We start from the raw sequence: 12,595 nt of genomic DNA on the forward strand, positions 1-12,595 counted from the left end.
TCAGCATGCCTGTGGCACAAGTTCCTGCTTAAATTTCAGTGCACATTTAATGAAAACTCTATTTCCTGCTTCCCTGCTATCTAGGGAAATGAAAAACCAAACAACCAAACAAAAAAACCCAACAAACCCCCAGTGAGGCAGAAGCAACTGTTCCAAATGTATTTGTTGTTTATACATAAAATTGCTAGTTCATGTGGTAGACAAATGAGCAATCTATCATAAACCAAACAGCAAAATCAGTATCCTGGGTGATTCTGGTGGAGGAAAGTTACATTATAAATACAGTTGAAGAGAAAACAAAGGAGGGTTTACTTTTTAGTTCCTTAAAAACATAAATAGATCTGCAAACACAGATTGCCTATTTTTTGCCTAGGGGAAAAGGAACTTCCTGGTAATGGTGAAGCTGGAGAGGGGAAAAGGAGAGGTGTGGATTTAATGTTCAAGAGCACTTGGCTTGCTCTGATGAGTCCTGAGCAGTTTTACTTCAGTCAGAGAAGGTGTTTCCCACTTTGAAACATGACAGCTTCAGGAGCCTGTGTTTGAGGCAGATGAACAAAAGGTGACTTAAGGCTGTATTTCAAAAACGAACAATTTTTAGACAAACTAGTATTATTTGGATTTTTAAAAAGTCATCCAGCTGTCACCCTGAAGCCACTCAGTGCAGATTAGCATAATTCAGTTAATTTAAAATGTAATCTCATTACAGTTTGTACCAGTGAATGCCATGAAATACCATTTACTTTTACCTACCCTGGCTGTTGAGGGAAAACTTGCAGTGGCTTCACTACTCAGCAGTGTGTAGATCCCTGCTTTTGTCATGGATGCTGGAGCTCTGCAGTGATACTCAATATCCTTGTCAGGACTTGGTTGAACTGTGAGCACAGTTCTCAGTGTTTGATAACAGATCACTGATTGTCACAGGACATTAATCAAGAACCAGTTGCAGTGATTTCATGCTTTGGTATAATTAAGTTACTGCAGGGCAAATGGTCATCCTCAGAAGTGCCTAGAAGTTGCTTCTACTTGATCCATTTATTATTGATATGAAAAGAGGAGCTGGTACATCACTTGATTAGTGCTGCAGTCACAGAGCCCAGCAAGCCTGTAGGAGTGTGATATTTGCTAATAATTTCCAAAATTGCCTATAAGAGGGCATTTTCAGGAGTCATAGGTTCATTCTGTAATTCCACTATCAGCTTATATTGGTTGGCACTGGGGTTTCTCCATGGCATAATCAAATGACTCTCTGGTGTGGTAGTAAAAGTAGTCGTGATATAAAACTGTGGTGGAGTCCTTCATTGAATTTCTCTGTCAGCCATTTAAATTATTTTGAGAGTGAACACATTTGTGGAATTACTTGTCTGCTCCTGTGACAATGTGCTGGGACATAGGCCAGAAAAATTGGTCTCTCTCTTTTGCAGCTTCATAAGCCAGAGTACAACCTGGTTTTGGCTCTTAGCTCCATGAAAACGTGACGTGAAATAGAGTGTGGTATACCATAACTTGAATTGCATAGTACTTGTAGGCCTGGTGAGGAAGAATGTAGAGAAGGAGGAAATCTCATTATTTAAAGAGTCTGTGTCAGTAAAACAGTGAAGAATTTTAGACCTATATTTGTGTGAATTCAAGGAAACTGGAGAAACTGGCACAGGGATGTTTTTTATGTGCCAGGGTTTCCTGTGAATCTCGAAATCTGATTTTTCTCATTTGAGAGTTGTTACGGTTAACTCAAAAAATCCTTAATCTAATGCCTTCCTCTCAGTTTCATGTTGGCATTTAGACTGAAAATCTGCTGTAATTTCTCTGATATTTTGGCTGACATGCTGGAGTGGTACTTGCTGAAGCACAATACAAAATGCAGTATTTTTTTCTGATATTGTAAATTTCTTGCAATAATCATTATTGACTAAGTAGCTAGTGCTGATTTATTTGAATGTGAAAGTCACACAACATAAAATCCTACTCAATATATGCAATCTGCTGTGTGACTTAATTAATTGAGGATTTTTGTTTTTCTTTTGACCCCCAAAATTAGATTTTTAGATTCATACAGGATTAAATAGCCACTTATTTCTGAAAATATACATTAATATCTTATGGAAATGTATAATGATGCTGAAAAATACCTATCTGTGGTTCTTTACAAGTGATCTAAATTTCTCTAGATTATTAAACTTAGAGATAATGTGTTTTGAAAGGTGATAAATAGTATTTTGTGACAAATGGGTTTGTGCAAACAGAAAGAACCAGATTTGAATAGGTTCAGTACATGTATGTTCTAGTAAAGGTGACTTCTAGAAGTCACTATTTCCTCCAAATTGAGGCGTGATTTGTGTTATTCCTGATGTGTGCTGGATTTTCTTTGTATCTTGAAAATGATTTATTTAATTGGTGTTTGCTGGAGAAGGGAGTGCCCAGTTTCAGACTCAGTCCCCTTGTGAGAATGCAAGAGCTGGTTACCTCATTTTCCTGGCCTTGTAAATTTATGTACTTTGTGTTGTAAGGAAGAACTCGCCCATCAGTCCCTGCCTTAGTTTAGCAGCAGTTAAAACACTAAGTCCCAACAGCATTATGGGGTGGGGTTTGTGCCATCAAAGTGCTCTGCATAGACAGTTTCTGAAAACTAATTTATTGCTGTTGCGGTATACAGGCTGCTCTCTATGCTTTCCTGGTCAGGTAAGGGGTAATAGGACAGCAAATATCATAAAAATTCAAACTGAAAATACAAGGTGACTTCATGGATTCAGTAAGCCTGGCGAAAGGACTGGCCTTGTTAATGAATATGTATTTGGCACTTTTGAGGACTGGTAGCTTTGGCTGTGAACATTGCAGGGCTTCAGCTGTGACATGTCTGGAGTCCCCACAGCAGCATTCCACTGGCACTCTCCACTGAGCAAACAGAGAGTAAAAAATAGCAATGGTAAAATTTCCAGCTCTATGGCTCAAAGCTGGAGCCCTGGGGGGAGCAGAGATTCAGTATCTTAGGCTCATGATTAAAGATGCTTTGAGATAATACATGGTTTGCACATAGTGCTGTCATCCAGAAAGTCTGAGCTACTTTGCATGGCAGTTGATGCCATCGTCGCTGGCAATTGTACGAGGAAACTGAGGAGGGACATGGCCCCAGCCACAGCAGGCAGCCAGGCAGGGCAGCTAGGAGTCGTGTCTCATCCTCCTTTGCTGTGCTCTCTGTCAGCAGTATTCCCAGTCTCCTGTATCCCACTGATCTACTGGCATGACTGAGATCTCTTACTATTCTGCAATAAGTAGAAGAGTCTGGGGTGTGGATTCTTAATAACCAGCTTCTGTGCACGTAGTTCATGCTAGCATGGGGAGACCAGACTGGCTGGTAAACCTCATTTGTATTTACTGAGGCAATAATATGGGGGGGAAAAATAAGCCCCAAACAACTGTTATTATAAACCGTGGGATGTTTTGGGGCCTTAGCTAGACCTGGCCTGAAGTTCTAGGTACGGGGAGCTTACTGCCTGTGAAGGTTGCTGGGGGCTTTTCTGCACACACAAATGGAGTGTGTAAGCCACACTGTGTACTTGTGGTTTATTGAGACTGGAGCTTTGAGCTTTGCCACCTGTGTTTGTGGATAAGAGGGAGCAGAAATGCTTGCATGATTTATACAGCAGTAGCTGCAGTTCTCACTAATGGAGTTCCCTTTGGGAAAAAAAGTACGCCTGCCCATTTTTCTTCTTTTTTTTCCCCCTTTGTCAAAGCAGGGTTTTGCATATGCCCATGGTAACTGAGTTGTTTCCTGCTTTGGCTTTGCTGCAGGCTGGTTTCCACATTGCTGTGTTGCTCTGCTTGTTTAGAACTCTGATGGGGCTCCACAGGAGAAGTGCCCAAGCATATCCAGAAATTTTCCTTGGCTCTCCTGCTCCATCGGATGGAGCTCTGTTTCCACAGAGACCAAAGCTTGTGTGTTTCAAGGAAGTTATTTTTAGGGGCTGCTGTTTAGCTAGTGGAAAGACTTTCTTCCTTAATAGGAGAGCAGACTGTAACAGGATTCCTCTTTTTCCAGAGTGTCTTTTGCCTTTTTCTACCATATTCTTTCCCTTTTTTTGTGTCACCCAGTTTCCCTTTCATTGCTGCCTTCCTTACCCATGTCTGCTCTTCTCTTCCCTTTCACTTTCGGTATCACTGCTCCTGTTGTGCAAGGATCTAACACAAGGAAGTTTGCAGAGAGTGAGGAAGAGACGCAGCCTCTGCTTTAAGAACGTTGTTTTAAAGCTAAAGCCCCCAGGTGGGTTTGTACCTGGGCTGAGCGGTGCTTGCTGAGTCACCACTGGGCAGTGTTTGTGAGCACACGAGGATCACGAGCCAAGCCCTGGCCCTCAGCTCTGAGGACCTTGCACACCTCAATTATTCATGGTCTTTGCTCATGAGTTGTCCTGTGTCCTTTGGCCTCAGGATAAATAAATATTACATGTAGCTGTTTCTGCTGATGTTTGCGGTAAGCTCGATGTCTCGCTTGCTGAGTGATGACCTAATGGTAAAGGGCTTAAAAAGATAAATCTGTTACAGTAACTCTTCTGTCTTGAAGAGGGGAACTGTCCCTAAATAAAACAGCCCCAGAGATTCTTTTAGTTGTCAGTCAGTAGGAATATAAAGCAGAAAAGACATTTGCTCTAATGATAGGCTAAGAGTGCACTAACTCCGTTCCCTAATACCCTTTTGCAATTATTCATTTTGTCCAGATTGCCACATTTCCTTTCTGTGGAGTTGGATACTGAATAGTTGTAGTGATGATGGGCTACTTTAAATTTAGACGTATCTCTGGGCTTTTTTAATGATGCTATAGACTGTTTCTGACTTTACCTGGCATACTATGAAACAGATTTTTCTCTAGAATACCTATTGCCACAACAGCAAGTTTCTCCCTTTACAATATGAGATGTTTTAAGAAACAAAATAACATCAAAAGGAGCGAGTCTAAAACTGATCAGTGTTGGAGAAAATTGACATACTAAGGCAATTGGATGTGTCGAATTCTCTTGCCACCCTATGCAGTCCTGTTATCCTTGTTCAGATATCTGTTTCTGTTCAGATTCTCGTTCAGATATCTGTTTCCACATTCTGCTTATATTTATATATAACCTTTTAGAAAGGAAACTTCACATTTTTCATGATACTGCAGTTCAGGATGGCATTGCGAAACCTACCAGCATTAATATCATTCCATGCCCGCTGAAACACCATGTAGGTGATCATGTTCCAGTCCTGTTTTCTTGTATATCCCTGATGCTGATGCATTTCTGCCTGTCTTTAATATGATGCAACAGCTGGCAGATGGGCTGAGTGCATGTGGTGCCTTGGGGGTGCATGCCTCCAGCCCTCCCCACCCAGCAGCTGGAACAAAGTCTGTGATGACAAAACTTTGTTCCAAGGTCCTGTTAACCGAGTCAGCCAGGCCCTGCTGTGTGCTGGACCATATCTAACACTGAGGAACAAAAAAAAATCTGCTAAAAAAGCTGCACAGCATCTCTTTATAAACATCAGCCTGTGGCTGTGGTGACAGACTGCCAGCATCAGCTGCTGCTTGGTTACCAAGAGGATACAATTTTACTCCTGAGAGATATTTTTATACAGTTGCTTATTCATATAACAGTAGATGCCAAAAGCACCCTTATGCTCAGCAGTATAAAAATATTAAGAAAATTTTGGTTTCACACAGGCTACAATCCAGTCTAGTTATACTTCATCATGAAACAAGGCAATCCTGACAGCTTGTAATTGGATGATTAGTACTGGATTATTCTTAGTTTTAATTATTAATTGATCTTTCTTCTGCTGTCATTTTAATTTTCTCTTTTGGCACATACCAAATCATTTAGCTGCTTGAAAGTCGAGTCTTCTCCAGGCCTGCTCTACAGCTTGCAAGAAGCTTTGTAAGGAAATTGAAACCTTCCAGGTGTAGATGGGATATAGCCTGAACTGCAGGGTTTGCTTTTTATTGTCAGCAGTGACCACAGGACTGTAGATGGTGTAGACTTTCAAAAAGACATGTTTTACATAAATTATTTTCTACTAGAAATGTGTTCTCTTCTGTATTTGATTTTACAGCTGGCAATGGGAGGTAGAGTTGACAGAGAGAAATCTTCTGGGTAAATACTTTATAACTGAGTAACAGCTTTGATTTGCAGCTTTCCTAACAAGTTCTGGTGGCCAAATATTCTTCACTTCCATTATCCACTGTCACCTCCTTCTGTGCCCCTTCCAAATTCCTTTCTGTTTTGCATACATTCAATGAACACTGAATTAGTCTCATTCTCAGCTTTTTTTGCAGTGTGAAGCAGCACACGGGCTGGGACAGTTTCAGAGACTGGATGGGAATATTGGGGAACCATGCAGGACTCACTATGAACCCTGCATTTTATGGAATGATGTATTTTTATAGTTACAAAATAAACTTGACCCTGATGCCTAGAAGGGCTGATCTGGAACAGACACTAGACAGAGCTAAATGGACAAAATAGGTATTTATTGAAAGGCCTTAAAAGGATACACCTTGGGCAGCACAAGAGCCTGGCCAGGGCTACACCCAGGTTGAATCCAAGATGGATCCTGGTCATGAGTTTTTACACTTTTATAAAAGTTGTTTCATCTACATATTGGGTTCAATTGTCCAGTTGCAGTTCCTGGTCATGAAGTCTCAACCCCCTGGCTTTTCCCCTTCTCTTTGCATTTTTATGCTTTTTGGGTAACAGTTGTCCTTGGTTCTCTAGCTGGGAAGGGATTGTTTTTTATAACTACACTGTGAAGAGAACTTACTAACACCTAATATGAAGTTTCAGAGTTGCATATCAGGCAGCAGAGAATCTGAGAAATATAAAAGCTAAAACCAAAGGCATCAACCTGTTTTAAACTGGTGAAGAAAAATGAAGAATATTTTATACTGATCAGTAACTGGAAAAATGAACAGACCTGTTGTCTTTACTATCACTAACAAGGCAGTTTTATCTTATTCCAACTGCATGGAATTAAAGGTGGGCAGAGGAGTAACTGTCTTGTTTAATGGTGGAAGGGCTGTTAGCCTCCAGGACATCCACCTGAAATTCCTGAGAGTGCCTCTTGATAGGGGGGAAGTAGCATTTAGAATTTGCTGTGCTGTGGAGTGAAAGACAAGAGCTGTTCCTGAAAAAGGTAAAGATTAATGACCAAATTGCCATTCCTTCTTTGAGGATAGCTCTCTTAAGCCTGTATAATATTTGGGTTGTTTACTTTGCTGGACTGTTTTAAAATTTAAACTTGTAAGGTTGTGACTCCTAGGAACAGATTTTAAAGACCCACAAAGGATAAGGAGGGATGCTTTGGTTTTATCCACCTCTACTCTTGTTGGTTTGGTTTGGTTTCTGCATCTGTGATGTGAAATTGATGTGAAATGTGTTGTGTTTTGGCTTTTTTTGTTTTAAAGGGATCTTCCTTTTCTCTGCAGATATGGAGTCAGTCCTGAGAACATTATCCTGTATGGTCAGAGCATTGGTACTGTCCCTACAGTGGACCTGGCATCTCGGTACGAGTGTGCAGCTGTGATCCTCCATTCTCCCCTGATGTCTGGGTTACGGGTGGCTTTTCCTGACACCAGGAAAACCTATTGCTTTGATGCTTTCCCGAGGTATGTAAGGGGGGGTTTCTGTTCTCACCATCTCTATAGGTGTTTAGAAGGGACTGGTGGTATAAGTAGATACTGAAGACTTGTATTTGTTCCTCCCTGGGTGGGGGGATCTTGTAGAATCCTGATTTTGTGACCAAAACAAAGTCCCTGTCCCATTTTTTAGAAGATAATAAGCTTGTTTTAAGAAGCTCTAGAAAATTATATGCAACTGGTTTTAAGATAAAACAATTGCAACAGACCCAGAGTACCCAACTATTTGGGAATAGTAGAGGTCATGGGAACAGCAGATATTCTATGAATCTTTTAGAACTTCTCATTTGTTCCAGTTTAAGTTATGGAAGAATATAGAGAGGAGAAGCCAGTCTCTCTATAGCAGGGCAGGGGGAAGCACAGGTAAAAAGCTTAGTGGTCCATGTAAGGGAGAAGATAAAACAGACACTCACTGAAGTCTTGGTCAAAACTCGGCTTTACGTCAGAAAGTCATGCTTGTGATAAGTATAGTAAGGAATATTCATTGCATTTCTTACTTTTGTTTTATTTTTGGTTACAACAGATTAAAATTAGCAGCTGTGGGAGGCCGTAAAAATCCATATGCCAGAACAGCTAGAAGGAATGGTGGTGAAGTAATAGTGGTTCTCACAGTCCCCATGTTTAGAATCCTTTCAAACATATTATTAGTTAATTAATTAACTTGTTGGAGGTGCAGACTGAATTTGAAGCTCTTACACTCCAGCTCATTCATCATCCTCAAACCTGAAATCCAATATTTACAAATGCTTCTGCAAGAGAGGAAAAAACAAAGCCTTAAACATAGCTCTGATTACAGAAGTAACAGTGATTAGCTGTTACCAGCCAAATCAAATAACAGTTTTAAAAAGAAGAGTGGGAAGGGAACAGTGACAGCAGATGTGCTGTAGCACTTGAGTATTTTGTGCTTGCCCTACTGAGCTGTTCATTGCTGTCAGGCTGACTTCCCTGGTACTGGGAGCAGTGAAAATAAACAGCAGTGCTCTTTATGAATGTGTGCAGCTCAACTGTCTGTCTTCTCAGTAGGAAACAAAATAGTTCTGTGTGCACCTACAGTGAGTTGCTATTATGTGCATTTTATGTTGGGACTCCATGAGAATTTGGTTCCTGTAGATTTTTCTAGCTGCAGAGCTGTGTGGCTGAGAATACTAAGTAAGGCTAATGTGCAGTTTAAATACTGCTTTATGAGTTGCTGACTTGGCAATGGGACACCTTCCAATTTTCTGCAAAATATAAATATTATCTGGCTTAATGGTCTGTGAATATATGTGAAAAAAATTGTTTAATTATATGAATACTGAAGTGAAAGGGGTTTCCTACAATAAATGAGAACTTAGTGTCTAGCCACACAAATTACACATAAACATCTCTGTAGCTGTATGTAGCTGATAGATCTATTACACCAGACCTCTCATGGGCTTAAAACTTCAGTTTATACAGCATATTGATTATAAAGTATTTACATTTGGCTATGATACTAATTTTGGGATGAAAATTATGGGGAAAAACAAAATCTGCATTATTCTGATGCCTCTTTTATGTTGGGATTTTTTTTTATTCAGCATAGTTGCACACATGTCAAGTTCCACACAGGAAAAGTGAAATAAAGCTGCATTTTAATTTTAAATAGTACCTTAAATGGCATGAAACCTGGGGTTTTTTTTGAGTGCTATAGAGACAGACAGAAATGTATTTACACTCAGCTGTTCACTAGAGTACCAGTGGCAGTTCTCTAGAATGCTAAATGTTGAGGTTTGTGTGAGACTTAGCACTTCAGTTCACATCTTTTTAGTTAACTTTAAATTTTCATAAAACTTTATTGAACCTGTTTTTTAGTCAGGGTATGCTGATATTTGTATTTTTAAAATAATTTTAAGCAGTCTTGATCATTTTGTAAAATCAATGGTGATGCCAAAATTGCATGCTTTCTTGTTCTTCAGTAGCAGGCAAATCCAAACACCTTTTATTAGCTGCCCTAAAGAAATAGATTTATCCTCTCATAAAATTGAGTAGTACCAGCACTCATTTCTCCACATTTCTCCATTTGTTGATGGAATTGGAGGGTAGGAAGCTGAGAGTTCATTAGCACATGGTGTCTCTACACAGATTTGGAATCATTGGTAATTACCAGCATGAAATGGCTGGCTGGAAATAAAAGCTGGGGCCTGTGTGAGGAGAGTCAGAGAAAGCTGCTGTTCACTGCTTGCAAGTTCATGTGCTATCAGGATGCTTCATAATTGAGGTTTCTGGCCTGACCTCTTCAGCGGGAAGGTGCCTTTGTCACTCTTCTCTTCCCTCAGAACCCATTTTCCTGTGACAGGTAGTCTCAAGCTATATTGGTCTGCTGCAGGTAGCTGGACAAAAGGAAAAATATTACTCTAAAGCCACTTTGCAGTCACAGCTGGCAAAGAGGCTGGTTACATAAAGGAAAATCCTGTGTGATTTCTCTGGTTTGCAGTTAAATGCAAACCTGTGTAATGCTCTTCTCCCACAGTTTTCTGTTTCATTGTTTGAACTTAAATAATCAGTAGAACAGATTGTTTTCCTTTAGCTGAATCTGCCTGGGTTCAAAGATAGGTTCAAGCTCCATGAGCCAAAGATTTTTTTTTTTTTTGGTTAATAAAATCTTATGACTGGAATGTTATTAATTAGTTCCTAATCTGTTAAATTGGAAGGTGATAATGTGTCATGTGAGAAGAGTCCATGCTTGCAGAATGTCCCATGGAATCTTACTTGCCTCACAGTGCTTTGTGTGGTAGATACAGTAGTTCTTTTGGTGGGGGATTTTTGGGTGCCAAACTTTATGTGCATGCTGCCCACTCAAACTTGTTGTTGTTAGCAGTGGTGGGATGGTGGTGATGGCAGTGCAAGCTCCTTTTTCACACATGTGTTTTGGGAACTAGCCTTGTCCCATTTCACTTGTGCACAATTCCAGTGGTCTGCAGCCATTTAAAAACATGCCATGGTAACTGGGTTGTGTGTCAACAGTTAAGCTTGCTTCCTCTACTGATGTGAAACTGAAAGCCCCAAACTGAGCTATGTCTTTCTTTTCCTTCCCCCAGCATTGACAAGATCTCTAAAGTGACCTCTCCTGTGCTGGTCATCCATGGTACCGAAGACGAGGTGATCGATTTCTCCCATGGCCTGGCCATGTACGAGCGATGTCCACGAGCAGTAGAGCCCCTCTGGGTGGAAGGGGCTGGGCATAATGACATAGAGCTTTATGCACAGTACTTAGAGAGACTAAAACAGTTCATATCTCATGAACTTCCCAACTCCTGAAGAAGCCTACCTGATTTTACCTCAGTTACTGTGAACGGAAGAAATTACCTGGTTTTGCACATGCTTTAACTGGATAGCTGTAATAGCTTTATACTATGAAGAAATACCCTGTCTTGAGGGTGTTCTAATCAAACATCTGATGAAATTTGTCTTTTCTATCTGGAAATGATTCTACTAATGCACACAAATATGGTCAACTACTGTAATTCCAACAATTTTTAGCTTCATTGCCCTGAAGGAAGTGGGAATCCTAGCTGCTTATGGGGACACTTTTTACCTAGTGCTGTATTAATCGAAGATCAGTTTTCTCTGTCTCACTTCAGATCATTTATAATTCTGTCCTACAAAGACTTTTCCCCATTGTGCTCTCGGAGTGGAGAACACAACTGTTACGAGCTACAGCTTGTTCTGAACAATCATGGGTTCAATCTAAGGGAGTACTTACTCTGTGAAGTTTCTAGCTGTGGTATTGTAACTGGAAAGTTATTGTGATGAAGTTCCCCCTCCTCCCTTCTAGTGTTCTTTTGTTAACTTACTGATCTTCCCAAGTAAATTATTTAAATATACTTTTACCTGAAAATAAACAAACTACTATATGGGGCTAAACTCTGTAACGACCTCTCCATTAGTTGTATAAACATAACTGGAATATTCTTAAAGGATCTAGGGACAAAACTGCTTTTGTTTAAAAATAAATGTGTAAATTTACTACTAGAAAACTCATTTTAATATTCAGATTGTCTGAATAATAGCCATAACAGACATTTCCTTCTGTAAAGCATTCCTGTAGACTTTTTAAAAGTACTGTACATATTTGAATTTACATTGTGCATAGATTCTTAATTGGTAGTTTTAATTTAAGTCTAGTTACAATAAACTGCAAAATTCTGGTTTGTATATGATTGAATACATTTTGTTAAAATATGTTTTTATCCCTATATTATTTTGCTATTAAAGTTTTATAAAGTTTCCAGGACAAAAAAAAAAAAATAGAATTTACACATTTATGTTTTGATGAATTATGTAACTAAATTTTCATTGAGCTGATCTTTTTAGTTTAGAAGTCATTTGATTCTTTGACACTGGAATCGCACAGATTATGCATCAGAAATGCAAAACACTTAAAAATTGTTACACTGCTAGGGTAGGTCTAATTTTTCCAAATTTAAAGGCCTTAAATGTACTGTAAGCCTCAGATTGTTGTATAAATTGATTGCGATTGATTGCAGTTTGTGTCCTGTTGCTAGAGAGCAACACAGTGATTGTAATGGAATAAAGGATGCATGGATTAGAGCTTGCTCAAGTTTGGAATCTTATTTGGTGCAGAATTTTTGTACATGAGGAAAGTGTAAAAGCATTACTTGATAGAGTAAGCTGGGTATGTATATCAAATGTGCTAAAGGTTACGTTTAAATGGTGTTCAGCTGGTTCTAAGTAATGAAAAATCCTGATTCATTGCCTGGAAGAAATATTTGAACATAGTTGTTAAGAATTCCTCTAACAGGCCTGCAGTTAATTTTCAGTGCTGCAAGTGTGCATTGTCTTTGACTATTGCCTTGGCCCTATTACTGCAAAAGGGGAAAAACTTGTATTTTCACTTCCAGTGAAATGAGGACATGCATCCTTGTTCACATCACCTAGATCCTTAGACTCTGGATC

General features: G+C 39.5%; 1 protein-coding gene across 1 annotated transcript in view; it reads left to right on the forward strand.

Moving 5' to 3' along the window:
* Positions 1–12,229, forward strand: part of ABHD17C (abhydrolase domain containing 17C, depalmitoylase) — a 29,950-nt gene extending 17,721 nt beyond the window's left edge. The window contains exons 2-3 of the mRNA XM_068203778.1: positions 7,448–7,627; positions 10,717–12,229. Of these exons, the coding sequence (XP_068059879.1) occupies positions 7,448–7,627; positions 10,717–10,936 (400 nt within the window). The 3' untranslated portion in view covers positions 10,937–12,229. The remainder of the gene's footprint in view (positions 1–7,447; positions 7,628–10,716) is intronic.
* The last annotated feature ends 366 nt before the right edge of the window (positions 12,230–12,595 follow it).

This window comes from Anomalospiza imberbis, chromosome 13 (assembly GCF_031753505.1).
Source record: "Anomalospiza imberbis isolate Cuckoo-Finch-1a 21T00152 chromosome 13, ASM3175350v1, whole genome shotgun sequence".
Classification (NCBI taxonomy): domain Eukaryota; kingdom Metazoa; phylum Chordata; class Aves; order Passeriformes; family Viduidae; genus Anomalospiza; species Anomalospiza imberbis.